The sequence below is a fragment of the Scyliorhinus canicula genome, chromosome 31, assembly GCF_902713615.1.
Source record: "Scyliorhinus canicula chromosome 31, sScyCan1.1, whole genome shotgun sequence".
Classification (NCBI taxonomy): domain Eukaryota; kingdom Metazoa; phylum Chordata; class Chondrichthyes; order Carcharhiniformes; family Scyliorhinidae; genus Scyliorhinus; species Scyliorhinus canicula.
Genome location: NC_052176.1, coordinates 2,916,449 through 2,942,831, shown reverse-complemented (window position 1 = coordinate 2,942,831; position 26,383 = coordinate 2,916,449). Strand labels below are relative to the sequence as shown.

General features: G+C 49.1%; 1 protein-coding gene across 4 annotated transcripts in view; it reads left to right on the top strand.

Annotated features, from left to right (window-relative positions):
• LOC119958866 (acylphosphatase-2-like) overlaps window positions 1-26,383 on the top strand; it is a 71,721-nt gene that overhangs the window by 38,624 nt on the left and 6,714 nt on the right. For all 4 annotated transcript variants that reach the window (XM_038787376.1, XM_038787375.1, XM_038787374.1 and 1 more), the window contains 2 exons: window positions 6,855-6,871; window positions 19,857-19,966. In XM_038787376.1, coding sequence (XP_038643304.1) covers window positions 6,855-6,871; window positions 19,857-19,966 — 127 coding nt within the window. The remainder of the gene's footprint in view (window positions 1-6,854; window positions 6,872-19,856; window positions 19,967-26,383) is intronic.

The window sequence follows — 26,383 nt, the reverse complement described above, 5'->3', positions numbered from 1 at the left end:
CTTCCCTCCTTTAGTTCTGATGAGGAGCCAAAGGACTCGAAACGTTAACTCTGAATCTCTCCGAATCAGCGCTGGCAGTCCTGCTGAGAGTTTCCGCCCTCCTCCGTTCTTGCCCCAGCAATGCGGTGGAGTCTTGACCACCCTCTGAAATGGGAGAGCAAACCACTCCTGTCAGGGGCAGTTAAGGATGGGCAATTAAATGTTGGCCGTGCCCGGCGACGCCCATATCCCATGAACGAGTAAATTGGGGGAAAGAGGTACACGGTGTGTCTCAGCGTGAAAGGGCTCCAGTAATGTCGCTGATTCTGCGTACTGTCCAATTGCCGGTTTTAACGTTGTGATTGGGATCCAATGCAATGGATTTTTACATTTGAACCTGTAGGTGGTGCTACAAGCTGTACGTCTGACATGGAGACTGGCAATACTGTATAGATACAAAGAAGGTAGGAGCAGGAGGAGGCCTTTTGGCCCTTCGAGCCTGCTCCGCCATTCATCACCATCATGGCTCATCATCCAACTCAATAGCCTAATCCTGCTTTCTCCCATAACCTTTGATCCCATTCTCCCCAAGTGCTACATCCAGCTGCTTCTTGAATATATTCAAAGTTTTAGCATCAACTACTTCCTGTGGTAATGAATTCCACAGGCTCACCGCTCATTGTATGAAGAAGTGTCTCCTTATCTCTGTCCGAAATGGTTTACCCTGAATCCTCAGACTGTGACCCCTGGTTCTGGACACACACACCCACCGTCAGGGGACACCCTTCCCTGCATCTACCCTGTCCTGTCCTGTCAGAATTTTATAAGTCTCTATGAAATTCTCATTCTTCTGAACTCCAGCGAGAACAATCCCGACCTAGTCAATCTCTCCAAGGGCGGAATTGCCTACTTCTGCTCCTAATTTCCATGTTCAAGTAACCCAAGTAAAGCAGGCCTCTTAGTAATCGCTGAACTTAAACCTTGCCAATAGTAATTGGAGGATTGTCCCTGTGAAATGAGACTGGCGGTGTTTCATGCCATCGGTTATATGTCTAGAATCTTCGTCTGCAGCAAACAATTAATATTATCCCATATCATTTTTAAAATAAATCTAAAGAGCCCAATTCTTTTTTTCCTAATTAAAGGGCAGTTTAGCGTGGTCAATCCACCTGCCCTGCACATCTTTGGGTTGTGGGGGTGAGACCCACGCAGACACGGGGAGAATGTGCAAACTCCACACGGACAGTGACCCAGAGCCGGGATCGAACCTGGGACATCAGCGCCGTGAGACAACAGTGCTACCCGCTGCGCCAGCCTGCACCGAGGCTGGGGAGAGATTAACATAGATTTAGCTGGGGGCTAGAGAGGGATGCTACCTGCTTAATGAACACCTTTGCAGCCACAGTGGTTCCTTTATCACGTTAATGCCTTGTTCATTACATTGTGATGGTTTAGAGAAATAGGTAATGGGTATTAATTGTCTTGGATCATCCGACCCAGCTGTCTGTCCCTCTACCACGGCTATCTAGGCGGCTATGTTCGTCGCCAGGCGGTCCTGGGGGGGAAGCACGTGGTATCCATCGGCACGCTTCTGGCCTTTCACACCCGCTCGTCTGCACGGGGTCTGGTGTTCAACAGCACCCCCGGGAAGACATTTTAATTCAATTAAGTTTCCTCTTGACGTTTTATATTAATCACAGTGCTCCACCAGGGGCTGCCACCCTTCTTGATTTTTGTTTAATTTATTGATTTTTGTTTTGTCTTGTTGAAAGAGAATATGAATCAGGGGCTAGTTGGGACACTGGGTTGGGTGGGAGGAGAGCTGTGAGGCTGAACAATTCAATAAACCCTCCCAGTAAAGAAAAGCTCTGGATCTTGGTTTCTGCTTCACCAACCTCAGTGGACGCTACTGGTGTACTCCTGGAAGGAGCTCCTTCAGCCGTTCCTCTGACCAGTGGCGATTGGTGCTGTTTGCACTGCTGAGAGATCCAGCCCAACTGAGCTCCGTCCACCGCTCCTTTCTATATCATCCCGATTGCACTGGCCTCACGGTAGCATGGTGGTTAGCATCAATGCTTCACAGCTCCAGGGTCCCAGGTTCGATTCCCGGCTGGGTCACTGTCTGTGTGGAGTCTGCACGTCCTCCCCGTGTGTGCGTGGGTTTCCTCCGGGTGCTCCGGTTTCTTCCCACAGTCCAAAGATGTGCGGGTTAGGTGGATTGGCCATGCTAAATTGCCCGTAGTGTAAGGTTAATGAGGGGATTGTTGGGTTACGGGTATACGGGTTACGTGGGTTTAAGTAGGGTGATCATTGCTCGGCACAACATCGAGGGCCGAAGGGCCTGTTCTGTGCTGTACTGTTCTATGTTCTATGCACACCTCGGCTCCACAGCACAGTCAGACATTCCTGAAAGGTGCAATGTGACACCCCATAAATCTTTTGAACAAGAGTGTGATTTATTACAGCGATAGTTTCAGCAGCACTGCCTCCAGTTTTCTTAAAGGGGAACAAGTGCAGGAGATAAATATCCATTTACTATTACCGGCATCAATTTAAAAATAAGGTTGGGCGGCACGGTGGCGTAGTGGTTAGCACTGCTGCCCGCGGTGCCGGGGACCCGGGTTCGATCCCGTGTCTGCCTGGGTCTCACCCCCACAACCCCAAAGATGTGCAGGGTAGGTGAATTGGCCACGCTAAATGGCTCCTTAATTGGAAAAAATTAAGAAAACAATAAGGTAAATATTAATAAACGATATATTTTTATATGCCAAGAGCAAATCTGCGATTTGACAATGCTGTGTATGTATGTTAAGAGGCGGTAGATTTAGAACTGAGTTGAGGAGGAACTACTCGCAGAGAGTGGTGAATTTGTGAAACTCGCTGCCCCATATTGCGTTGGAATCTGAATCATTAAATGCTTTTAGGAACGCGATAGATATACTTCTGATTTTGAAAAAACGGTTAAAGGGATTTGGGGAACAAGCAGGGAGGTGGATTTGAGACCAGGAGGAGATCCACCATGACCCGATTGGATGGCGGAGCAGGCTCCAAGTGCGGAATTGCCTACTTCTGTCTCCTAATTTTGATGTTCCTCTACTCAAATTAACATTAAGGTTTTCTACGTCAGTCGTACACTCTATATTTTGGCATCCATGCCCAAATATGGAGCATATGACGTACATAGAAAGTCAAAAGCAGCATATTCCCGTCCCGATCCCACAGCATCATTGATGCACTCTGAGGGAAATCTGATTTTCATTGGGCAAAGCCACAGGATCACTAGTGTGTTAAATAAATCTTTTGTTACCCATTGCTGCCCCTGTGTGTGTTCTTTCCTGATGAACCTCTGTCACAACCTGAGTCCCATCTAACTAGAGTGGAAAAATACCATAGTACGGATACATTGAAAGGAAAAGTGAATTAGCATGTGAGGGAGAAAAGAATAGTAGGATATGCTGATTGGGTGAGATTAAATTGAGAACTGCTCATTGGAGCATAAACACCAGCATAGATCAGATGGACTGAATGGCCTGTTTCTCTGCTGTAATTCTACTGAAACGAGCAGTCACCGTGTGGAGCTATCAGGTCGATGGCAACATCTTGTTTATCGTTCCAACTCCATGAGTTTGACTTTTTTCTACATTTAGAGTACCCAATTATTTATTTCCACTCCCGTTTTTACTCCGGCGTCGGCACTTAGCCGCACCTTGGCAGAACCCCGCCCAACATGGATAAAGAACTGGCTTAGATGGATAAAGAACTGGCTGGGCAACAGGAGACAAAGAGTAGTGGTGGAAGGGAGTGTCTCAAAACGGAGAAAGGTGACTAGTGGTGTTCCACAGGGATCCGTGCTCGGACCACTGTTGTTTGTGATATACGTAAATGATCTGGACGAAGGTATAAGTGGTCTGATGAGCAAGTTTGCAGATGATACTAAGGTTGGTGGAGTTGCAGATAGCGAGGAGGACTGTCAGAGAATACCGCAAAATATAGATAGATGTGAGAGTTGGGCAGAGAAATGGCAGATGGAGTTCAATCCAGGCAAATGCGAGGTGATGCATTTTGGAAGATCTAACTCAAGAGCAGACTATATGGTCAAAGTAAAGAGTCCTGGGGAAAATTGATGTACAGAGAGATCTGGGAGTTCAGGTCCATTGTACCCTGAAGGTGGCAACGCAGGTCGATAGAGTGGTCAAGAAGGCATACAGCATGCTTGCCTTTATCGGATGGAGTATTGTGTACAAGAGTCGGCAGGTCATGTTACCGTTGTATAGGACTTTGGTTTGGCCACATTTGGAATACTACGTGCAGTTCTGGTCGCCACATTACCAGAAGGATGTGGATGCTTTAGAGAGGGTGCAGAGGAGGTTCACCAGGATGTTGCCTGGTATGGAGGGTGCTAGCTATGAAGAAAGGTTGAGTAGATTAGGATTGTTTTCGTTGGAAAGACGGAGGTTATGGGGGGACCTGATTGAGGTCTACAAAATTATGAGAGGTATGGGCAGGGTGGATAGCAACAAGCTTTTTCCAAGAGTGGGGGTGTCAGTTACAAGGGGTCACGATTTCAAGGTGAGAGGGGGAAAGTTTAAGGGAGATGTGCGTGGAAAGTTTTTTACGCAGAGGGTGGTGGGTGCCTGGAACACTTTGCCAGCGGAGGTGGTAGAGGCGGGCACGATAGCATCATTTAAGATGCATCTGGACAGACATATGAACGGGCGGGGAACAGAGAGTAGAAAATAGGCAACAGGTTTAGATAAAGGATCTGGATCGGCGCAGGCTGGGAGGGCCGAAGGGCCTGTTCCTGTGCTGTAATTTTCTTTGTTCTTCACATTTCATGAGGCAGTTCCACATGTGTAGGCAAATGCTTGCAGAGCATATTTCAAAGGTCTTTGATTTATGGCCAGTGTACGTCCGACGGCTAGCCTCAGCGAGGGGAAACAACTAAAATTGGAGACAGAGGACAGAATTTTTTTATTAACTTGTGAAAATATTTTCTGATATGACAGAAGTGACAAATCAGTGTACCAGACGTGACAAGAATCACTGCAACTTGTTGAAAAAAACACCTCCAGGAAGTGTTTTGGGGATGAAACTATTTTTATTAGTGATGTTGAATACTAAGAAAATATTGAACTTATTGGGAAGAAAGTGGCCCGCAATAAAGGAGCTCAACTCAGGTGATACATAGGCACCACTGGAAGGGATCAAAGCAAAGTGGGAGGAAGAGTTGGGAGAGGGTATGGGGGAGGGATTCTGGTGTGAGGTGCTCCGGAGAGTGGACGGTGGTATATAGAGCGCACCTCACAAGGGTGAGGATGAGCCGATTCTTTTGAAGGGGTAGAAGATGTGTGTGAACATTGCGTGGGGGGCCCCGCAAATCAAGTTCATATGTTTTGGTCCTGTCCAAAGCTGGAGGATTACTGGAAGGAGGTGTTTAGGGTAATCTCTAAAGTGGCGCACGTGAAACTGGACCCGGGCCCCCAGGAGGCCATATTCGGGGTGTCGGACCAGCCGGGGTTGGAAACGGGCACGGAGGCAGATGTTGTAGCCTTCGCCTCGTTGATCGCCCGAAGGCGGATCATGATGGGATGGAGAGCAGCCTCTCCACCCTGTGCCCTGGCGTGGCGGGGGGACCTGCTGGAATTCTTGACTCTTGAGAAGGTTAAGTTTGAACTGAAGGGAAGGATGGAGGGGTTGTACAATTCATGGGCATTATTCATCATGCGCACTTTCAAGAACTGGATAACATCGAACATGAGGGGGGTGGGGTGGTTGGGGGGAGGGGGACTGTATGTGTTAATGTTGACTATGGGCGATTCCTGATTCCTTTTTGTCATTTGTTTATGTTAACATGCGGGCTAATGTTTGGGGTTTGGTGGGAGGATGGGATCGTTGTTATTGATATGCGGATTGACATTACGTTCGTTACTGATTATTGTTTATTGATGGTGGGTACAAATTTGGGAGAAAATGTGAAAAAGGAGGAGAATAAAAATAAACTCAGGTGATACAGAAGAGGCAGCAAACTCAAGAGAATATGGGTATCTAAAGCTTTACGCTGACCTTACCACTCAAGGAACCAGCTCACCTGCCAACTTGAGCAGAATCTTTATTTGCTTCCACATCCTTAACTGCTCTGGGCTACCTGGGCCGGGATTCTCCCCTACCCGGCGGAGCGGGGGGTCCCGGCGTGATGGAGTGGTATGAACCACTCCGGCGTCGGGCCGCCCCAAAGGTGCAGAAGTCTCCACACCTTTCGGGGCCAAGCCCTAACATTGAGGGGCTAGGCCCGTGCCAGAGTGGTTGGCGCTCCGCCGGCTGGCGTGGACGGCCTTTGGCGCCAAGCCAGCCGGGGCCGAAGGGACTTCGCCGGTCGGCGGAAGTACACGCATGCGCCAGAGCGTCAGCGGCTGCTGACGTCATCCCCGCGCATGCGCAGGTGAAGACCATGGCGAAGGCGGAAGGAAAAGAGTGCCCCCATGGCACAGGCCCGCCCGCTGATCGGTGGGCTCCGATCGCGGACCAGGCCACCGTGGGTGCACCCCCCAGGGTCAGATCGCTCCGCGCCCCCCCCAGGACCCCGGAGCCCGCCCGCGCCACCAATCCCGCCGTTAAGGTAGGTGGCTGGTGAATCGCCTGGGGGGGCCCCCGTCCGCCGCGCTGCGATTCCCGCCCCCGCCGAATCTCTGGTGGTGGAGAATTCGGGACACGGCGGGGGCAGGATTGACGCCGGCCCCCCGCGATTCTCCGACCCGGCGTGGGGTCGGAGAATCGCACCCCTGGTCTGGCTAACAGTTTCTCAGTATAAGCATTGGACTGTTGCCCCTGTTGAGTATCATGGATGATTGATTATTTTCGTTCTCTTCCATTTCCAGGTGTCTTCTTCCGGAAGGTAAGAGCACAAAGCAAAGGAATCCATTTCTTGCCACAGCTAGCTGCGTCTGCACGGTGTGTCAGATGTGAGTACGGGTTTCTTGAAGGGGAAAATTCATACCTACGTTGTCAAAAGAATGACTGAGTGAATGGACATCAGTGTGATTTAGATTTGTTATGGGCCAGGATTTAGAGAACCCCAAAGTGTATCATGGAGTTCACCTGATCCACAACTTATACTAGATTGTGGTATGGGGAGCACACGGCCCACTCTACAGGTGTGGTACAGCAAAAATGGAAAAGTATTTTTTGAAGCAAAACGATGTTTATTCTGTGAACTCAAGTTAACCTTTTTAAAACATACAGTGAACATTTTAGCAAACATTAATTCAAATACAACCCCCAAAGAATACAACAGTAAGTAATTCTTTAAGCTTTTCTGTTAACATCCATAAGACTTAAAACACCTTTTACCAGAAGCACATTAGGTTTACATTCACTACTGTTATTAGTTTTAAATCACCAGGATCGATTTACAGCCTTTCGATTACCGAGAGAGACTCTGATAGACCTTCTGGCTGTGACTGCAGCTCTGAAAACAAAACTAAAACATACCCTGTTGCAAACAGCCTAAAACGAAAGTAAAAAGCTGACAGACAGCCCAGCTTCACCCACTCTCTGACATCACTGCAGTAATAGACACCCATTTCTTAAAGGTACTCTCACTACAGATACTTATATACACACCCATTTATAAACACCCATTTCTTAAAGGTACACTCACATGACAGATTCAACCCCCACTACAAGAACTGGTCAGAGGCTGGGAATCATGCAGCGAGTAACTCACCTCCATAGCCTGTCCACCATCTACACGGCACAAGTCAGGAGTGTGAGGGAATACTCTCCACTTGCCTGGATGAGCGCAGCTCCAACAACACTCAAGAAGCTCAACGCCATCCAAGCACAAAGCAACTCACCTGATTGACGCCCCATTCTTCGATATCCACTCAATCCATCAGCGACGTACAGTGGCAGCCGTGTGTACCATCTACAAGATGCACTGCAGCAACTCACCAAGGCTTCTTCGACAGCACCTTCAAAACTCACCACCTCAGCCACCAAGAAGGGCAAGGGCAACAGATACAGGGGACCCCCACCACCTGCAAGTTGCCCTCCCAAGCCATTTACCGCCCTGACTTGGAAACATATCAGCTGTTCCTTCACTGTCGCTGGGTCAATTTCCAGGAACTCCCTCTCTAACAGCACAGTGGGTCTACTTACACCACATGGACTGCAGCGGTTCAAGAATGCGGCTTACCACCACCTTCTCAAGTGCATTTATGGATGGACAATCAATGCTGACCTAACCAGAGATGCCACATCCTGTGAAAGAATTTTTCAAAAACCCTTGATTCTCTGAATTCATTTCACGAGGCAACTTTCTCACACCTTGGGCCATAATAGTTCGAGCTGAAGGCATTAGGCAAGGGGAATTGAACACAAAAGTGGGGGGAATTGTGCTTCAGTCATGCTGGGTATTGGTAAGACCACACCTGGGCTGCTATGTACAGGGGGCGATTCTCCGAGCCCCGCACCAGTGCGGAGAATCGACGCAACTGTGCCATGACGCCGGGGCCCGATTCTCCGAGGTGCGGAGAATCGGCACCATTTGCGCTGGCGCGGCACCGGCTGCGGGCGCGAACACTTGGGCTCCATTTGGGAGAATCGCCCCCATAGTTTTGGTCACCTTATTTAAGGAAGGATTCAAATGCGTTGGAAGCATTTCGGGGAAGGTTTGCTGAACTAATACCTGGATTGGGCGGGTTGCCTTATGAGGAAAGCTTGGACCTTCTTTCCTTGTATCCGCCTGAGTCTAGAAGAGTAGCAGGCGACTTTATTGAAACATATGAGATCCTGAGAGGTCTGGACAGGATAGATGCGGCAAGGATGGGGTAAATCGTGGCAGGTGGGACGGGCACTTTGATGGAACGTTTAACGGTCCGTTGACCTCGGATTGGAATTTCCGGTCTCGGGTTGGGCGTGGCCGGAAAATCCCGCCCGACCTTGTGGGAGAATCTAGTACTAGAGGCCACTATTTGAAAGTCAGGGATCATCCATTTAATAATAATCTTTATTAGTGTCACAGGTAGGCTTACATTAACACTGCAATGAAGTTACTGTGAAAAGCCCCTATCGCCACATTCCGACGCCTGTTCAGATACACAGAGGGAGAATTCAGAATGTCCAATTCACCCAACGAGCACGTCTTTCGGGACTTGGAGGAAAGCGGAGCACCCGGAAGAAACCCACGCAGACACGGAGGGAGGATGTGCAGACTCTGCACAGACAGTGACCCAAGCCGGGATCGAACCTGGGACCCTGGCGCTGTGAAGCGACAGTGCTAATTGCTGAGCTAGACACAGATGGGGAGAATTCTTTTCTCTCAGACAGCCGTGAGTCTTTTGGTTTCCTAAAAAGACGCTGGGAGCAGTGTCTTTGAATTTATTTTTAACATGGGTGACGTAATTTAATTGCGCGCACAGTTGTGGGTGCTAGGAGGAGAGGTGAGGGCAAGAGGGGGAAAAAATGGATGAAAAATCACCTTCTATTCGTGGGAATATAATAAGTTAAATACAAAGGTGTTCCAAAAACAGGTCATTATCTATCAAGATTATCTTTAAACTAGATTCTCATGGCTGATAGCCATATTGAATGGTACTGTCAAATGAATGGATTGCATGACAATAAAATCCGGCAGGTTTGAAAATAAATCTGCATGCAGCAAGGATAGCAAGGTTTAAAGTGTTCGTGAAATGTCATTATCCCAACATCTTTCACATTGTACAGTAACAGGTGTGTTTGAGTCTTTGAATATTTTTAAGGCAGAGTTCGATCGATGTCGATTATTATTTTTGTCTACTGTGTATGTATCGTGTATGTTCGCTTGGCCACAGAAAAATACATTTCACTGTACTTCGGTACATGTCACAGTAAATTAATCAATCAATAGATCAAGGGTAAGCAAGGGAGTGAAAGGTTACTGGGGACAGGCAGGGATATGGAATTGAGGGCGGCAGGCGGCGCAGTGGTTAGCACTGGGACTACGGCGCTGAGGACCCGGGTTCGAATCCCGGCCCTGGGTCACTGTCCATGTGGAGTTTGCACATTCTCCCCGTGTCTGCGTGGGTTTCACCCCCACAACCCAAAGATGTGCAGGGTTAGGTGGATTGGCCACGCTAAATTGCCCCTTAATTGGAAAAAAAAATAATTGGGGACGCACAATTTATTTTAAAAAAGGAATATGGGGCATCACGGTGGCACAGTGGTTAGCATTGCTGCCTACGGCGCTGAGGACCTGGGTTCGAATCCCGGCCCTGGGTCACTGTGAGGAGTTTGCACATTCTCCCCGTGTCTGCGTGGGTTTCGCCCCCACAACCCAAAGATGTGCAGGTTAGGTGGATTGGCCATGTTAAATTGCCCCTTAATTGGAAAAAATAATTGGGTACTCTAAAATTTTTTTTTTTTAAAAGGAATATGGAATTGAGGTTACAATCAGGACGACCATGATCTTATTGAATGGCGGATCAGGCTCGAAGGGCCGAATGGCCTACTCCTGCTCCTAATTCATATGATTGCGAACCATATTTTGTGCTGCAGATTTGTCCAATCGGACTTGATGGTCTTTTCCTCGATGTAGTAGCCTTTCCTGATATTTCTTCCCTCCTCCCTCCAAATAATGTTAATAGTTCAGTAACTGTGTCACATTGCATCCTTTGGGAGAATGTTGCCTCTGGAAGGTTGACCTCAAGCCCTCTATCATGGTTTAGACATAACTGAGGCCGACACTCCAATGTAAGTACAAAGGCAAGATCTTGTGCGCCTCAATTACGCATCAAAGATCCTTTGCTGCTGATTGCGGAAACTGTTCTCCCCTACCCTGTTCCAGGTACCTCCTGCAGCAGTCAGGCTTGACCTCCCCTTCGCAAATCCATCCCGCTGAAACAGTTGTATCAAGTCGGCCACAAGTCGGCTGCTGTTTTCCGAATGAAAGATGATACAGAATAGTTTAAGATTCCCAAGTGCATCATGCCAGAGGCAAGGAATCTCTGCTGCCAACTCTCAGAAGATCATGAGAACGTTGCCTGTGATTTTTTTTTTTTTTCCCCAGTCTCTGACACATGTGACTCCTTGCCGCTGGCACGTAGTCAGAATTTAGGTCAGCGTCTTTGCAATCGCCAGAGCAGTTCACAAGGGCCAAATTAAGTCCGCCTGAGTAAGTCATCGTCACCTACAACTGTCTTCCGCAAATGTCGATGTGCATCATTAGCTGTATCCGGGAGAATTCACCAGGGTTAGCACCGGGTCAGTAGGGCAGCCAAGAAAACCGTTTTTTTTTTAATCGGTTCAGGGGATGTGGGCGTCGTTGGTTGGGCCAGCATTTATCGCTCATATCTAGTTGCCCCTTGCCCCGAGTGCTCGGCCATTTCGTTGGTGCATTTAAGAGTCAACCACATTGGGCAGCTCGGTGGCACAGTGGTTAGCATTGTTGCCTACGGCGCTGAGGACCCGGGTTCGAATCCCGGCCCTGGGTCACTGTCCGTGTGGAGTTTGCACATTCTCCCCGTGTCTGCGTGGGTTTCGCCCCCACAACCCAAAAGATGTGCAGGGTTAGGTGGATTGGCCACGCTAAATTGCCCCTTAATTGGGAAAGATAATTGGGTATGCTAAATTTTTTTTTAAAGAGTCAACCACATTGCTGTGGGTCTGGAGTCACGTGTAGGCCAGACCGGGTAAGGACAGCAGATTTCCTTCCCTGAAGGACATCAGTGAAACCGATGTTTTTTTTACGATATTAGACAATGGTTTCATGGTCATCATTGGACTTTTAATTCCAAGGGCGGGATTCTCTGCAATGCCAGCCCCATTTTCCGGCGTGGCGCGCCCCCGCCGGCAGCGGGATCCTCCATTGTCGCAGCCGGCCAATGGGGTTTCCCATTGTGGCCGCCCCCACGCCGCCAGGAAACCCATGGGCGTGAGTGTGCCGCTGCCGGTGAAGCGGAGGATCCCACAGCAGATTTTTACTGAATTCAAGTTTTACCCACCGCCTTGGTGGGATTTGATCCTGGGACCCCAGAGCATTACCCTGAGTCTCTGGATTAGCAGTCCGGTGACAATACCACAGTGCAGACCCCCCCCCCCCCCCCCCCCCCCCCCCCCCCCCCCCCCCCCCCCCCCCCCCCAAGCTGGGAAAGAGAACCTGGTGAAAGGACAGAAAATATAAAATTATGTGTGCAATCTATCGGCCTCGTGTGTCCAAAACCTCGGCAGGCGTCATGATCTGGATCCCGCCCATTGGGGTCGGGACCCAGATGTGCATATTCACGTGAGCAGTCAGTATCACTGGAATATGCCTATTCCCGTAGATCTAACAGTCTCACCTCGAAAACCCCTAATGGGCCCTGTTTAGTACTGCTTTCCAAAAACATGGACCAGAGAGGGTCTTCCAGACACTCAGAGGCCCCGGGTGGTCGGGATCGAGGCAGCGTAGTACCCTGTCATGCCCAATGCCACCCGGGTACCATGGCACTGCCAGTCTGGTGGGGGGGGCTGAGTGCCGGGGTCGAGATATTGGGGCGCCATTTAAAATGGCAACCCGATCTCCTCCTGCATAGGCGAGCGGCGCTCATTAGTGCAGGAACGGGACTAAGTGCGAGGAACGCCTCGCCGAGACGCAGAAATAAAACCAAGTTCCGTTTAACAGCGGGTTCCTTTCCGACATTGCCAGCTGACCGACACGGGACTCTGTATCCTTTCCAATAAATTGTGCCCTTACTGGGCAGCACGGTGGCGGAGTGGTTAGCACTGCTGCCTCACGGCGCCAGAGTCCCAGGTTCGATTCCCTGCTTGGGTCACTGTCTGTGCGGAGTCTGCACGTTCTCCCCGTGTGTGCGTGGGTTTCCTCCGGGTGCTCCGGTTTCCTCCCACAATCCAAAGGTCTACAGGTGAAGTGGATTGGCCGTGCTAAATTGCCCCTTAGTGTCCAGAGACGTGCAGGTTAGATGAGATTACGGAGATAGGGCAGGGGAGTGAGTCTAGGTTGGGTGCTCCATCAGAGGGTCAGTGCGGATTCAATGGGCCGAATTGCCTCCTTCTGCACTGTAGGAATTCTATGGAGTTCATTCTGCAGGTGTTTATGCTCCTGTGAGCCATCTCTCAATTTCCTCAATCCCACCCAATCATCATGTCCTTCTTCCTTCGTGTGTTAATCCACTTTTTCCTTCAATGCACCCGTACTCAAACATTCCACCTGGTAGTGAGCTGCACCACATCAGTTAGACAGAACTTCGCTTATGACAAAGGTTGGCCGGGAAAGACACACAAAGGGCTGCGACGGGTAACAAATCCTTCTTTTCTCCCTCACGTGCTAATCCCCTTTTCCCTCCAACGCATCCGGGCCATTTGCCCCGGCCATTCGGTAATGAGCTCTACCACTCTGAGCAAAGAGGTTCCTCCTGAAGCTTGTTCCTGGATTTATTCCTTGGCCGTCCTTGGATTGGTGCCCCATCATTTTAGACTAGTTACGCAGGACTTGGGCTACGACAAAGGTTCGTCAGGAAAGGATACTCAAAGGGGCAGCAATGGGGAACAAAGGAGGCGCTGAAGCACCAGCAAAAAGCGGGAGGCGTATCAAAGAACAAAGAAAATTACAGCACAGGAACAGGCCCTTCGGCCCTCCCAGCCTGTGCCGATCCAGATCCTTTATCTAAACCTGTCTCCTATAAAGAACAAAGAAATCGGTGATTTCTTTAACGCACCAGTGATCCTGTGGCTTTGCCCAATGAAGATCAGATTTCCCTTGGAGTGCATCCATGATGCTGTGGCATAGGGAGGGGAATATGCAGCTTCTCATTTTCTATGTGTGTCATATGCTCCATATTTGGGCATCGAACGGTGATGTCCAAATATAGAGTGTACGGCTGACACAGCAAACCTTAATCCTAATATGCACAGCATCACCAAAACTCCGATTTGCTCTGGACGTATAAAAATGTAACATTTGTAAATATTTACCTTATTTTTAATTGACAGCACTGTTAGTAAATGGATATTTAGCTCCCCTTTCACAAATGCTTCTGAATCTGCCACTATCATATTCTTTATCAAAAGATTTGTGTCATTGTTATAACCCCCAGCAGCAGACCAATGAACGGGTTAATCCCCCCCCCCCCCCCCCCCATGAGTCTCATGGAGTACGAGCTGCCCCACTGCGGGCCGGCGACCCATCAGCGGGAGATTGGACTTGGGACATGAAAGTCAGCCCAGGTAGGAGCTGGCGGCTTGTGCGGTTCAGGCTGGGACTTCAATTGTGCTGGTGCGTAGTTTACTTTGAGACAAGGAACCTTTCTGCTTAACTCTTACCATAATGGTTCACCATCCCTAGGAAAGGCGTTCTGGGTGCCATGGCTTCTTGTATGGCTCATTATCTTCATGTGGTTTGAGTATAGAAACTCGCACGTCATGCTACAGTTGTATAGAACCTTGGTACGGCCGCACTAGGAATATTGTGCACAATTCTGGCCGCCACACTACCAGAAGGATGTGGATGCTTCGGAGAGGGTGCAGATGAGGTTTACCAGGATGTTGCCTGGTCTGGAGGATGTTAGCTATGTGGAGAGGCTGAATAGACTCGGACTGTTTTCTTTAGAAAGACGGAAGCTGAGGGGTGACCTGATGAGAGGTTGTTTAGCTATGATGAGAGGTTGAATAAACTCGGTTTGTTCTCACTGGAACGACGGAGGTTGAGGGGCGACCTGATAGAGGTCGACAAAATTATGAGGGGCATAGACAGAGTGGATAGTCAGAGACTTTTTCCCAGGGTAGAGGGGTCAATTGTACTGTAAATTCTATGATAATTACTAGGGGGCATAGGTTTAAGGGGCAAGGTTTAGAGGAGATGTACGAGGCAAGTTTTTTTACACAGAGGGTAGTGGGTGCCTGGAACTCGCTGCCGGAGGAGGTGGTGGAAGCAGGGACGATAGTGACATTTAAGGGGCATCTTGACAAATACATGAATAGGATGGGAACAGAGGGATACGGACCCCGGAAGTGTAGAAGATTTTAGTTTAGACGGGCAGCATGGTCGGCACAGGCTTGGAAGGGCCGTCGGGCCTGTTCCTGTGCTGTACGTTTCTTTGTTCTTTGACTGCTCTGTGACCGCTAAAGTCACGTTGCATCTTTCAGAAATGTCTTAAGGTGCTGCAGATCCGGTGACCAAGGTTCTAGTCTCCAGTGAGTCGTGCATTTGGGATGATATAGAAAGGAACGGTGGACAGAGCTCAGTTGTGCTGTATTACTCAGCGACATAAATAGCACCAATTCCCACTGGTCAAATGAACAGCTGAAGGAGCTCCTTCCAGATGTATGTTAATAGGCACCACTAGGCGGTCGGTGAAGCTGAATCCATGATACAGAGCTTTACTTTATGATAATCTTTATTGTCACAAGTAGGCTTACATTAACACTACAATGACTTTACTGTGAAAATCCCCTCGTCGCCACACTCCAGCGGGTACACGGAGGGAGAATTCAGAATGTTTAGTTCACCTAACAAGCACATCTTTCGGGACTTGTGGGAGGAATCCGGAGCGCCCGGAGGAAACCGACGCAGACACGGGGTGAACTTGCAGACTCCGCACAGATCGTGACCCAAGCTGGGAATCGAACCCGGGACCCTGGCGCTGTGAAACAACACTGCTAACCACTTATCTTTTTTCAGTATCAGGGAGATGGATGCCTGCGATAGTGTTTGGGGGAGTTCCTCCCTCTCCCTAACCTCATTGTTTGCACTCACCAGCAATGACCCCAGGTCTCCTCCAAACATTTTGTAAAACTCCACCTGGAACCCATCCGGACCTCCGCGGAGCCTTCCCTGCCTGCATCTCCCCCGTGCTCTCCATCACCTCCCTAAACCCAATAGGCCCCCCCCTCGCCCACCCTGGAAAACTCCAACCCATCCAGGAACTGTAGCACTCCCTCCCCTGCCCCCGGCAGGAGGCTGCTCCCCTCCAGCTGACCACTAACCATCACAACGTACCCCCCGAATCTGCCATAATGTTCCCCACCTCGAACGCCACCTGCTCATCTCCAAATCCAGAGCCGAGTGGAATATCTGCCCCACCCATCCTTTCCTCAGCCCTGTCTGATCCCCCAACTTAAAATGCGTCTCTTGTCGGAAAGCCACGTCCACCTTCAGGCTCCTCAGGTGTGTGAACAAACGTGGGCGCTTGACCGGCCCATTCAACCCCCTCACGTTCCACGTGATCAGCCTGGTTGGGGAGCTCCCAGTCCCCTCCCCTGCTGATCAACCATATCCTTTTTTGAGCCGGCCCATGTCATAAGCCCCCCCCCCCCCCCCCACACACACACACACACACAGACACACACCCCCAGCTCCTCTTCCCACTTCCGTTTAACACCTCCCAGTCCTTTGCACCAACCAATCGAGCAGTCAGTCATTTATGGCACCACCTGACACCGTTCAGGAGATTCAAACTACACCCTCTGGACGCCAGCATTCCGCTGGATGCCAAGCCTGAATTCCAAACCAAAGTTCAGTTTCCCTCGAGGTGGTAGGGAGGTTGGTTTAGCTCACAAGGCTAAATCGCTGGTTTATAAAGCAGACCAAGCAGGCCAGCAGCACGGTTCGATTCCCGTACCAGCCTCCCCGGACAGGCGCCGGAATGTGGCGACTAGGGGCTTTTCACAGTAACTTCATTGAAGCCTACTCGTGACAATAAGCGATTTTCATTTTCATTTCATTTTCAATTTGGCCTGATCAGAGGCAATAACCTAAAAAGGCTCACTGGTTGCAAAAATACAGGTAGCTGGACACGTTATGTGATACTCTGAAAACAATTCAATCTAAGTCCTATGCTGCAGTACACGGGTGATCTAGAATAAGTTGGTAATAATAAGTTGGCACGGTAGCACAGCGGCTAGCACTGTTGCTTCACAGCGTCGGGGGCCCAGGTTCGATTCCCGCTTAGATCACTGTCTGTGCAGAGTCTGTACCTTCTCTCTGTGTCTGCGTGGGTTTCCTCCGGCTGCTCTGGTTTCCTCCCACAAGTCCCGAAAGACGTGCTGTTAGGTAATTTGGACTTTTTGAATTCTCCCTCAGTGTACCCGAACAGGTGCCGGAATGTGGCGACTAGGGGCTTTTCACAGTAACTTAATTGCGACGTTAATGTAAGCCTACAATAAAGATTATTATTATTAATATAAGTGAGGGTGCAACATACAGGAGTATGACATGGCTGTTGAACCATCTTCGCCCATTGGGAGGGCTGCGGATTGGGTTCGCATTGAGAAGGCCTCCTGAATTTCCCTTCCTCCATCTTCAGTTTTCCCTCAACACTGTTTCATACCCACCAGAGAAGTCAAAATTATCCGATCCCCTCTCTTCTGCTGGTAGTCAATCCAACACCAATAGGGCACTGTTTGGGCACCATTCAGCTTGAACTGCTATTACATTTCATCCCACTTAGCGAGATCAATCTGCGTTGCTACTCTTTGTTCTTGATTGACAGCGCACGACCGATGTACTATCTGGTGTTCCTCCCAGGTCGCTGGCTGCAGCTTGTCTGTCACAGACTCCTGAGTGAAGTAACTGCCTGCCTCGAGTGGAGGCTTGAAGTGGACCTCCTGCAGATTGCACTATTTTGGTAGCTGCAGAATATTCTGTCTCTGCTTCCCGCTCGTGCAGAGATTGGAGCGGCTGGCAGGAATGCCTGAGTGTGCTGTCATTCTGAGTGACAGTAGCTGCTGTTGGGTGCGACCACATTGTATTCACTGATTCCTGCTCCTCGATGTTCTTCTTTTCCCGCGAGCCTTCAGTCTGTCCAAATCCAAGCTGATCACGCCGTTTTCTATTCAAACTTATTCCTTCCCAGAATATCAACATCGTGGACCTCCTTACCTCTATCTCAGTCTCCCTTATTGTTTAATGCCAGCTAACCACTAAGTTCCTGATTCCTAAGAGGCACCTAACACTTCGAGGGACTTCGTCGGAAAGGTGCAGAGTCGTAGTCGAGGCGTCGGAGGGAGCGCTCAAACGTCCAAACAGTCGATCCACCCAACCCTTCAAGCACCACCGGCTTCAGACGTGGTGGGGTCCGCAGACCGCACATTGGACTTTAATCAGTCGACTCAGAAGCCACCGAACCGGAGTGAAAGCAAGTCATCCTTGATCCCAAGGGGACTGCCGAAGAAAAATTCCTGATTTACCTCCCTGTTACACGTCAGTATCGTTCTTCACGTGGGACTTCACCTAGTTTCTTGATAATAAAAAAAAAGCATTGTTTATAATACCCATGTCGAGAACCCCATTTCCCTCCTTAATGCTTGCAAAGGTGTATCTTCTGCACTCAATTGTTTGCAACATTCCTGGCGGTGCCCAGCAATTTGAAATAATCACACGCTTAGACTCAAAAGCTGGAGCTTTGTCGAATGCATCACACCCATGGTCTACCGCTGCTTCTGTTTCTTATGCCCTTTTAATCAAGGGATACGGCGAGAGGGCAGGAAAATGGTGTTGAAGCAAAAGATGAGCCATGATCTGATGAATGGCGGAGCAGGCTCGAAGGGCTGAATGGCCTCCTCCTATTTCTTATGTTTTTAAGTGATGCAGAGACGAGGGTGATAGTGATGTGGCATTTATGCAGACACACAGGGCAGCACGGTGGCGCAGTGGCCGGCCCTGGGACTGCGGCGCTGAGGACCCGGGTTCGAATCCCGGCTCTGGGTCACGGTCCGTGTGGAGTTGGCACATTCTCCCCGTGTCTGCGTGGGTTTCACCTCCACAACCCAAAGATGTGCTGGGTAGGTAGATTGGCCACGCTAAATTGCCCCTTAATTGAAAAAAAAAAATTGGGTACACTAAATTTATTTAAAAAAAAGATTTATGCATACACACGAGAGCATAAAGTTCGTAAGTCATACTGGAATCTTCTAACAGCTGGTCCGAGGGACAGAAATTATCATCTGCATGTTGAAAATCTGACATCTGTGTCTGATAAATGGGCTATTACCGCAGAGAATTATCTCTCCCCCGGGGCATTGCCTCCTTTTCCTGGAGGAGGAATGTCTTCAGATCCTCCGATGAGCGTTAGCGTTGTGGGTCCACATGGATGGCAGCGGTTCAAGAAGGCGGCTCGCCACCAGCTTCTCATCGGGCAATTAGGGATGGGCGCCTCGCCAGGGAAGCCCGCATCCCCTTGAATGAATAAAAGAAAGAGCTTGGGTTAGACAGGGGACGATGATCGGGGAACTGTTTCCTCGTTTTCTGCAGTCCAGTCACCTCGTGGTTATCTGACAAGGAACTGGGACCTGGCCAATCGAGTTGACATCCTGAGTATTGACCTTCCAGGCAGTGAGAACTGAAGGCTCCGCTTTCAATTTCATCCAAACCACAGCCGGTATCTGAATCTGTTCCAACCCTGTGTCAGCAAAACTGAGACGGAATGCAGGTTGTATTTTAGCGCAAGCTCGCAGTAAACAACATGGGAATGGCTCAGAAACTAGTATCCTCTTTGCTCGCATTGACCTGCTTCCGTTTGTGACTATTTCTGAAGCCCCTTGAAGCACGGCCAAGCAGAAATCCTGCGCACTGTCCAGACCTGTGGAAGTCTCAACTCATGGATCTGCATCACTCTTCATGCATCTTCATGGTAGTACAGTGGTTAGGACTTTTGCTTCACCGCTCCAGTGTCTCAGGTTCGATTCCCGTAACAGCCTCCCCGAACAGGCGGCGGAATGTGGCGACTAGGGGCTTTTCACAGTAACTTCATTGAAGACTACTCGTGACAATAAGCGATTTTCATTTCATTTCATTTCATGTTTTACACATCGGGTGTTGTATTTTTTAATGTTTCCGATGTGTTTCCCTGCTGTGTTGTCCCATACTTTATTGGTGATATTCTATCCTTTTGATTTTTTAATTTCAGTACACTGAGGAACAAGCCAGGAAGCTAGGCCTGGTTGGCTGGGTAAAGAACACGTCACAAGGCACAGTGATTGGACAGGTGCAGGGAGCAGTTGAAAAGGTTAACTTTATGTGAGTAGCACGAGGCGAAAGCGTTGCATTTGTAAAATTAAATCTGTAAGATTTTAATTTGGTGGCAACTTTGCACCCTGTAGATTGTGATATGGAGGAGCTGGTTTAGCACACTGGGCTAAATCTCTGGCTTTTAAAGCAGACCCAGGCAGGCCAGCAGCGCGGGTTCAATTCCCGTTCCAGCCTCCCCGAACAGGCGCCGGAATGTGGCGACTAGGGGGCTTTTCACAGTAACTTCATTCGAAGCCCACTTGAGACAATAAGCGATTTTCATTTCATTTCGGCTGAACTGAAGAACAATACCTCTGTGACTGGATTCTTCTTCGAATCCCTGCAATGCTAGGACTTCACTGAGATTTGATTTTTATACTTTAGGGTAAGGGATCTCTGCAAGGAGTTTTTTTTTTGCTTTATTCTTTCATCGGATTTCATTTGTTGTCCATCCCCAATCGTCCTTGAACTGACTGCGGCTTGCTCGAGCATGACAGAGGGGCAGATAAGAGTCAACCACATTGCTGTGGTTCTGGAATCACATGCACGCCAGCCCAGGAAAGGATAGCGGACTTCCTTCCCTGAAATCCGTTAGCAAACTGGATGGGTTTTTACGGCAATCGACAATAGTTTCATGGTCACCATTACTGAGGCTCCCTTTTGAATTCCCATGACACCCATGTCCCGGTGGCGGGGTAAGGAACACGTCACAAGGCCGGTTATAGGGGCTGGTTTAGCACAGGGCTAAAGAGCTGGCTTTGAAAGCAGACCAAGGCAGGCCAGCAGCACGGTTCAATTCCCGTACCAGCCTCCCCGAACAGGCGCCGGAATGGGGCGACTAGGGGCTTTTCCCAGTAACTTCATTTCAAGCCTACTTGTGACAGTAAGCAATTTTCATTTTCATTCATTTCCTATGAAAGATTACATTTTTTTAAAAGATTGAAAAGTCGGTATCAGGCTCTGTGTGACACTTTGAACTGTGACATGCATCACTACGGGTACTTGTAGTTCACAAAAAGCCTTTACACCCGAGGAGGGGTGTGGGTTTACATTTGAAATTTCTGACTTATTGGCATAGAAGTTGTATTGGTGGTGAAATTGTTACGGTTTACCGCCTGCAAAACTGACAGCATCTTCTGGCATCCACCCATGCAGTTAAATGTGGAGATGTAGAAGTTGCAGTCCGTGATACCCTGCTTCTCCACAGAGTGCAATGTTGAAGACCCCACAGACTATAATCTGTAGAATCCACTTGAATTGATGTAAATGTCTCCTTCTACATTGTAGCATCACTGTCCAAACAACTCGAAACTATTACATCTTGTTGTATGAGGTGTAACTCGGGTTTTAATGATATTACTGAACACCCTCTCTGGCCCTGAAAAACTAATTTTATACAGGTGGTATGTCACAAAGTCCAATAGGATAATATTTTTTTGAAAGGTTTGTCGCTATTTCAGCTTCTACCTTAGTCCTGTGTTTGTCTCAATCTTTATATTGGTACCTGTAAAATTTGCAAAAAGAAATTGATGATCATTGCGTTTTTTTTTTCCTGATTTGCTGTCTGTGAGAATTAGAACATAGAACATACAGTGCAGAAGGAGGCCATTCGGCCCATCGTGTCTGCACCGACCCACTCAAGCCCTCACTGCCACCCCATCCCCGTAACCCAGTAACCCCTCCTAACCTTTTTTGGACACTAAGTGCAATTTAGCATGGCCAATCCACCTAACCTGCACGTCTTCGGACTGTGGGAGGAAACCGGAGCACCCGGAGGAAACCCACGCAGACATGGGGAGAACGTGCAGACTCCACACAGACAGTAACCCAGCAGGGAATCGGACCTGGGACCCTGGCACTGTGAAGCCACAGTGCTATCCACTTGTGCTGCCCCTGTTCAGTGTTATTGGCTGCTTAGCCTGCTTGATGACATCACTGCTGCTGGATGTCTGGAGATCCCTTCGTGTTGGTGCCAGAGCCAAACTAACCTTGGCAAACGAGAAATCCATAACGCAGAGATGGCTAGATCAATGTCATGAACATACTTGGAGATCAACACCATTGCTCTGCACAATATGTGCATGCTGAGGTATCTCTCGAGCATTAGCTAGCGACTGGGGCAGATTGCTTTTGTGTTTGGGTATAATTACCTGCCGTTTGACACATGGAAGCTCGCACACCTCCAGTGGAGCCTGCCAGATCATCCATTTGTTTAAGTCGATGAACAGAAAATGGGCTTCCTGATCTTCGCACCCTGTGCTCTCTGCCTGCATGATTTTTAAAAAATATTTTTATTCTCCTCCGTTTTCACATTTTCATCAAATTTACATCAACAGAGAATCAACGATAACAAATACATTGGCAGTCCCCTGGCCAGCAATCCCCTTATCCCAGCCCACCCTCACACAGCTCCCAACATTTTGTTTTAAAAAAATATATATTTTATTACAAACATGTATCAAAACAGATTACAGCGAATAAACACCCCAGGAAACATACTTCCCAACAATCAACTCTACAGTCTGTACAGATTTTTCCACGTTTTCACCCCCTCCTCCCCATGACGAACAGCCCCTCAAAAACAGTCACAAATATCCCCCACCTTTCCTCAAACCCCCTTGAAGTGCCCCTTAACTCATACTTTATCTCTCATATTAGCAAGAAGTCGTACAGGTCACCCAACCAAGCCGCTACCCCCCCAGTGGCGATGCCGACCGCCCCTCCGGTAAAATTCGGCGCCATGCAATCAGAGAGGCGAAGGCCACGACATCGGCCTTTCCTCCTCTCCATGAGCTCTGGTTTCTCTGAAACCCCAAATATCGCCACCAAAGGGTCCGGATCCACTCCCTCCTCCACTATCCTGGCTAAGACCGCAAACACTCCCGCCCAGAATCTTCCCAGTTTACCGAAACTCCAAAACATGTGCGCGTGATTCGCTGGCCCCCGCTCACACCTCTCACACTCATCTGCTACCCCCTGAAAGAACCCACACATTCTCGCCCGAGTCATATGCACCCTGTGCACCACCTTAAACTATTTCAGGCTCAATCTTGCACAGGAGGAGGTCTTGTTTACCCTACGCAGTGCCTAGCTCCTAACATTTTGAATACAGAACACCAATGAAAACGAATCACCATTAACCCATATATATCCAAACCCGCCCCCTCCCCCCAATGTTCGATGTCATCCGATTCTTGAAAATTCATGGTGAACAAGGCCCATCAGTTGGAGAACCCCCCCCCCCCGTTCACAAACATCCTCCACCCCCTCAAAAAGTCAGCTCATCCTCGCCCTTGTAAGATACGCACTGTATCAGCCCCAACCTCGCGCATGAAGTTGACGCATTCACCCTCCGGAGCACCTCACTGCCTGGGTGATTATTAACACCCAAATGTAATGGAAAGAAATTAGCTCTGCAGATTGCAGGTCCTACCTTACATCCCCTAATACAGGTACACACAGTGGTTCACCACACAGTTTGTAGAGTGGCATCAGGAAAAGATCTGGGTGCAGCGTGCGTGCTTCGGGTCGAAGTGCGACAAAGATGGCAGATGTATCAAATGTTTTGGTTCTCCTTTGCCTGCCGCAGGACAATTCTTACCGCCTACCCATGGTGGGATTCAAGCCTGGACCCCCAGAGCGGTGCTCCCGGTTTCTGGTTTATCAGTTTGCTGTCTGACACCACTAGTCTAGGGGAGTAACCTACAATTGAATTTGTGACCCCTGGTTGACAAGACCATTGACCGACAGCCGATGACAAAAGTATCGGTAACTTTTACGGTAATCGAGTATTAAAGTGTCAGTCAATGATGTAGGCAATCAATTGCTAAAGCATCAGTGACGTAGTTAATTGGGTATTGATAAGTATCAATGCCATAGACAATCAGACATTAAAATAAATGGCCTAGGTAATCAGGTATTTAAGTATCAATTGCTTGTATTAAAATATCGGTGATGTAGCTAATTGGCTAATATTACAAGTAGCTATTTAAAGTGTTCCCCTGAAGAGCACACAATCAGCTCAAGCTTCTAAAAGAAATTAATGCACTTAACCGAGGTTTAATTACTCCATCAATTAGATTGAAAGGAAAATTTAGCAAACCTGGGCCTTGGACACTGCTATATTCTGTTCTCTTCTTTTGGACACTCGAAGATCTTTTTAAGGATTTGTCCTTTCAGCTGCAGTAAACTAGGCCGGGTGTGCTATTTTTACAAGTCCATTTAGCATGAACTTGCAAAGTCATTGGGGAAAGGTGTGTGAATGCGGTCAGGTTATAATTGCACACGGTTGGTGGAATTGAAAGCTGAATTCTGCTCAACCTGCCGCGCGAACCTGATTTCTCAGGCAGAAGTCGCACATTCCCGGATAAGATCCCGGTCATGGGGCAGCAGGGTAGCATGGTGGTTAGCATAAATGCTTCACAGCTCCAGGGTCCCAGGTTCGATTCCCGGCTGGGTCACTGTCTGTGTGGAGTCTGCACGTCCTCCCCCTGTGTGCGTGGGTTTCCTCCGGGTGCTCCGGTTTCCTCCCACAGTCCAAAGATGTGCGGGTTAGGTGGATTGTCCATGCTAAATTGCCCGTAGTGTTCTAATAAAAGTAAGGTTAAGGGGGGGGTGGGGTTGTTGGGTTACGGGTATAGGGTGGATACGTGGGTTTGAGTAGGGTGATCATGGCTCGGCACAACATTGAGGGCCGAAGGGCCTGTTCTGTGCTGTACTGTTCTATGTTCTATGTTGCGCAGCTCTTACACATGGTGTGTGTCACACTGAGGGCGAAGCGAATTCTTTCAAATTAAACGGGAAGCCAACCAGCATGGGGTTGGCTACCTTTTCAAGATAGCGTGCAAGTTCCAAAGTTCATTTGACTGATGCCTGGGACGAGGTGGTAAGACCATAAGACATTGGAGCAGAATTAGGCCACTCGGCCCATCGAGTCTGCTCCTCCATTCAATCAAGGCTGATATTTTTCTCATCCCCATTCTCCTGCCTTCTCCCCATAACCCCTGATCCCCTTAATAATCAAGAACCTATCTATCTCTGTCTTGAAGACACTCAGTCAATTGGCCTTCAGTGAATTGGTTATCTTATGAGAAACGGTTGGAAAAGCTGCGCCTGTATTGATCGGAGCTTCAAAGAATGAGGTGTGCTCTTACTGAAGTATTTCAGATTGCGGGAACTTAACAGGGTGAATGCGAAAAGGTTTCTCCCTGCGGGAGAGACTAGTACTAGAGACACATTTTTTAAACTGAGGAGTCTCCCCGTTTAATACAGAAATGAGAAAACTTTTTTCTCTCGGAGAGTAGTGAATCGTTGGAACTCTCTTCCCTCGAGAGCAGTTGAAGGCAGGGCCAATTAGTATTCTTAACGGTCAGGGTCCTCTACATAGGGGACAGACTCGCATCCTTAAACAAACTGACAGAGGATGTGGACCTACCATTGGACGGCACGGTAGCACAGGGGGTAGCTTTGTTGCTTCACAGCGCCTGGGTCCCAGGTTCGATTCCCCGCTGGGTCACTGCCTGTGCGGAGTCTGCACATCTTCCCCGTGTCTGCGTGGGTTTCCTCCGGGTGCTCCGGTTTCCTCCCACAGTCCAAAGGTGTGCAGGTTAGGTGGATTGGCTGTGCTAAATTGCCCCTTGGTGTCCAAAGGTTAGGTGGGGTTACAGGGATAGGGTGGCAGTGTAAGCTTAAGTGGGATGCACTTTCCAAGGGCTGATGCAGACTTGATGGGCCGAATGGCCTCCTTCTGCACTGTAAATTCTATGAAATCTGTGATTCTATTAAATCTACTGACAGGACAGGAGCTGAGGCACCTCCAAATTATACACTTTCTCCATAAGGAGACAGCAAGGTACCCTAGGGCCCTGAAATACACTCTCCTAGAGGAACTAAACACGGACAATAAGGTGGGGGGGACTGTGGGAACACATGGATGCTTACTAGACAGGACAAGACTTCCACTGGATGGAAATTGGAGGACGAACTGGGGATGGAAGTGGGTTAGGGACTCTGCAGCAAAGCACTGAGCAGGGCCAACTCCACCACCCCCTCCTTTAGGCTAAGTCTCATGCATTTTAAAGTGGTGCACAGAGCCCGCCTGACTAGAACCCGAATGAGCAGGTTCTTCCAGGACGTGGAGGGCAAATGTGAATGGTGACAGAGGGGCCCGGCCAACCACACCCACATGTTTATGGGCCTGTCCCAGACTTTGCCGGGTTCTGGACAGCCTTCTTCGAGGCGATGTCCCCAAGATTGTGGGGGTGAGGGTGGAGCCATGCCCGAGAGTGGCAGTCTTCAGGGTATCGGACCCGAACTACATACGGGGGAAGAGGGCCGACGCCCTGGTTCCCTAATCGCACGCCGGAGAATCCTGCTTGGCTTTCATCGGCAGCACAACCCACAGCTGCGGACTGGCTTGCTGACCTT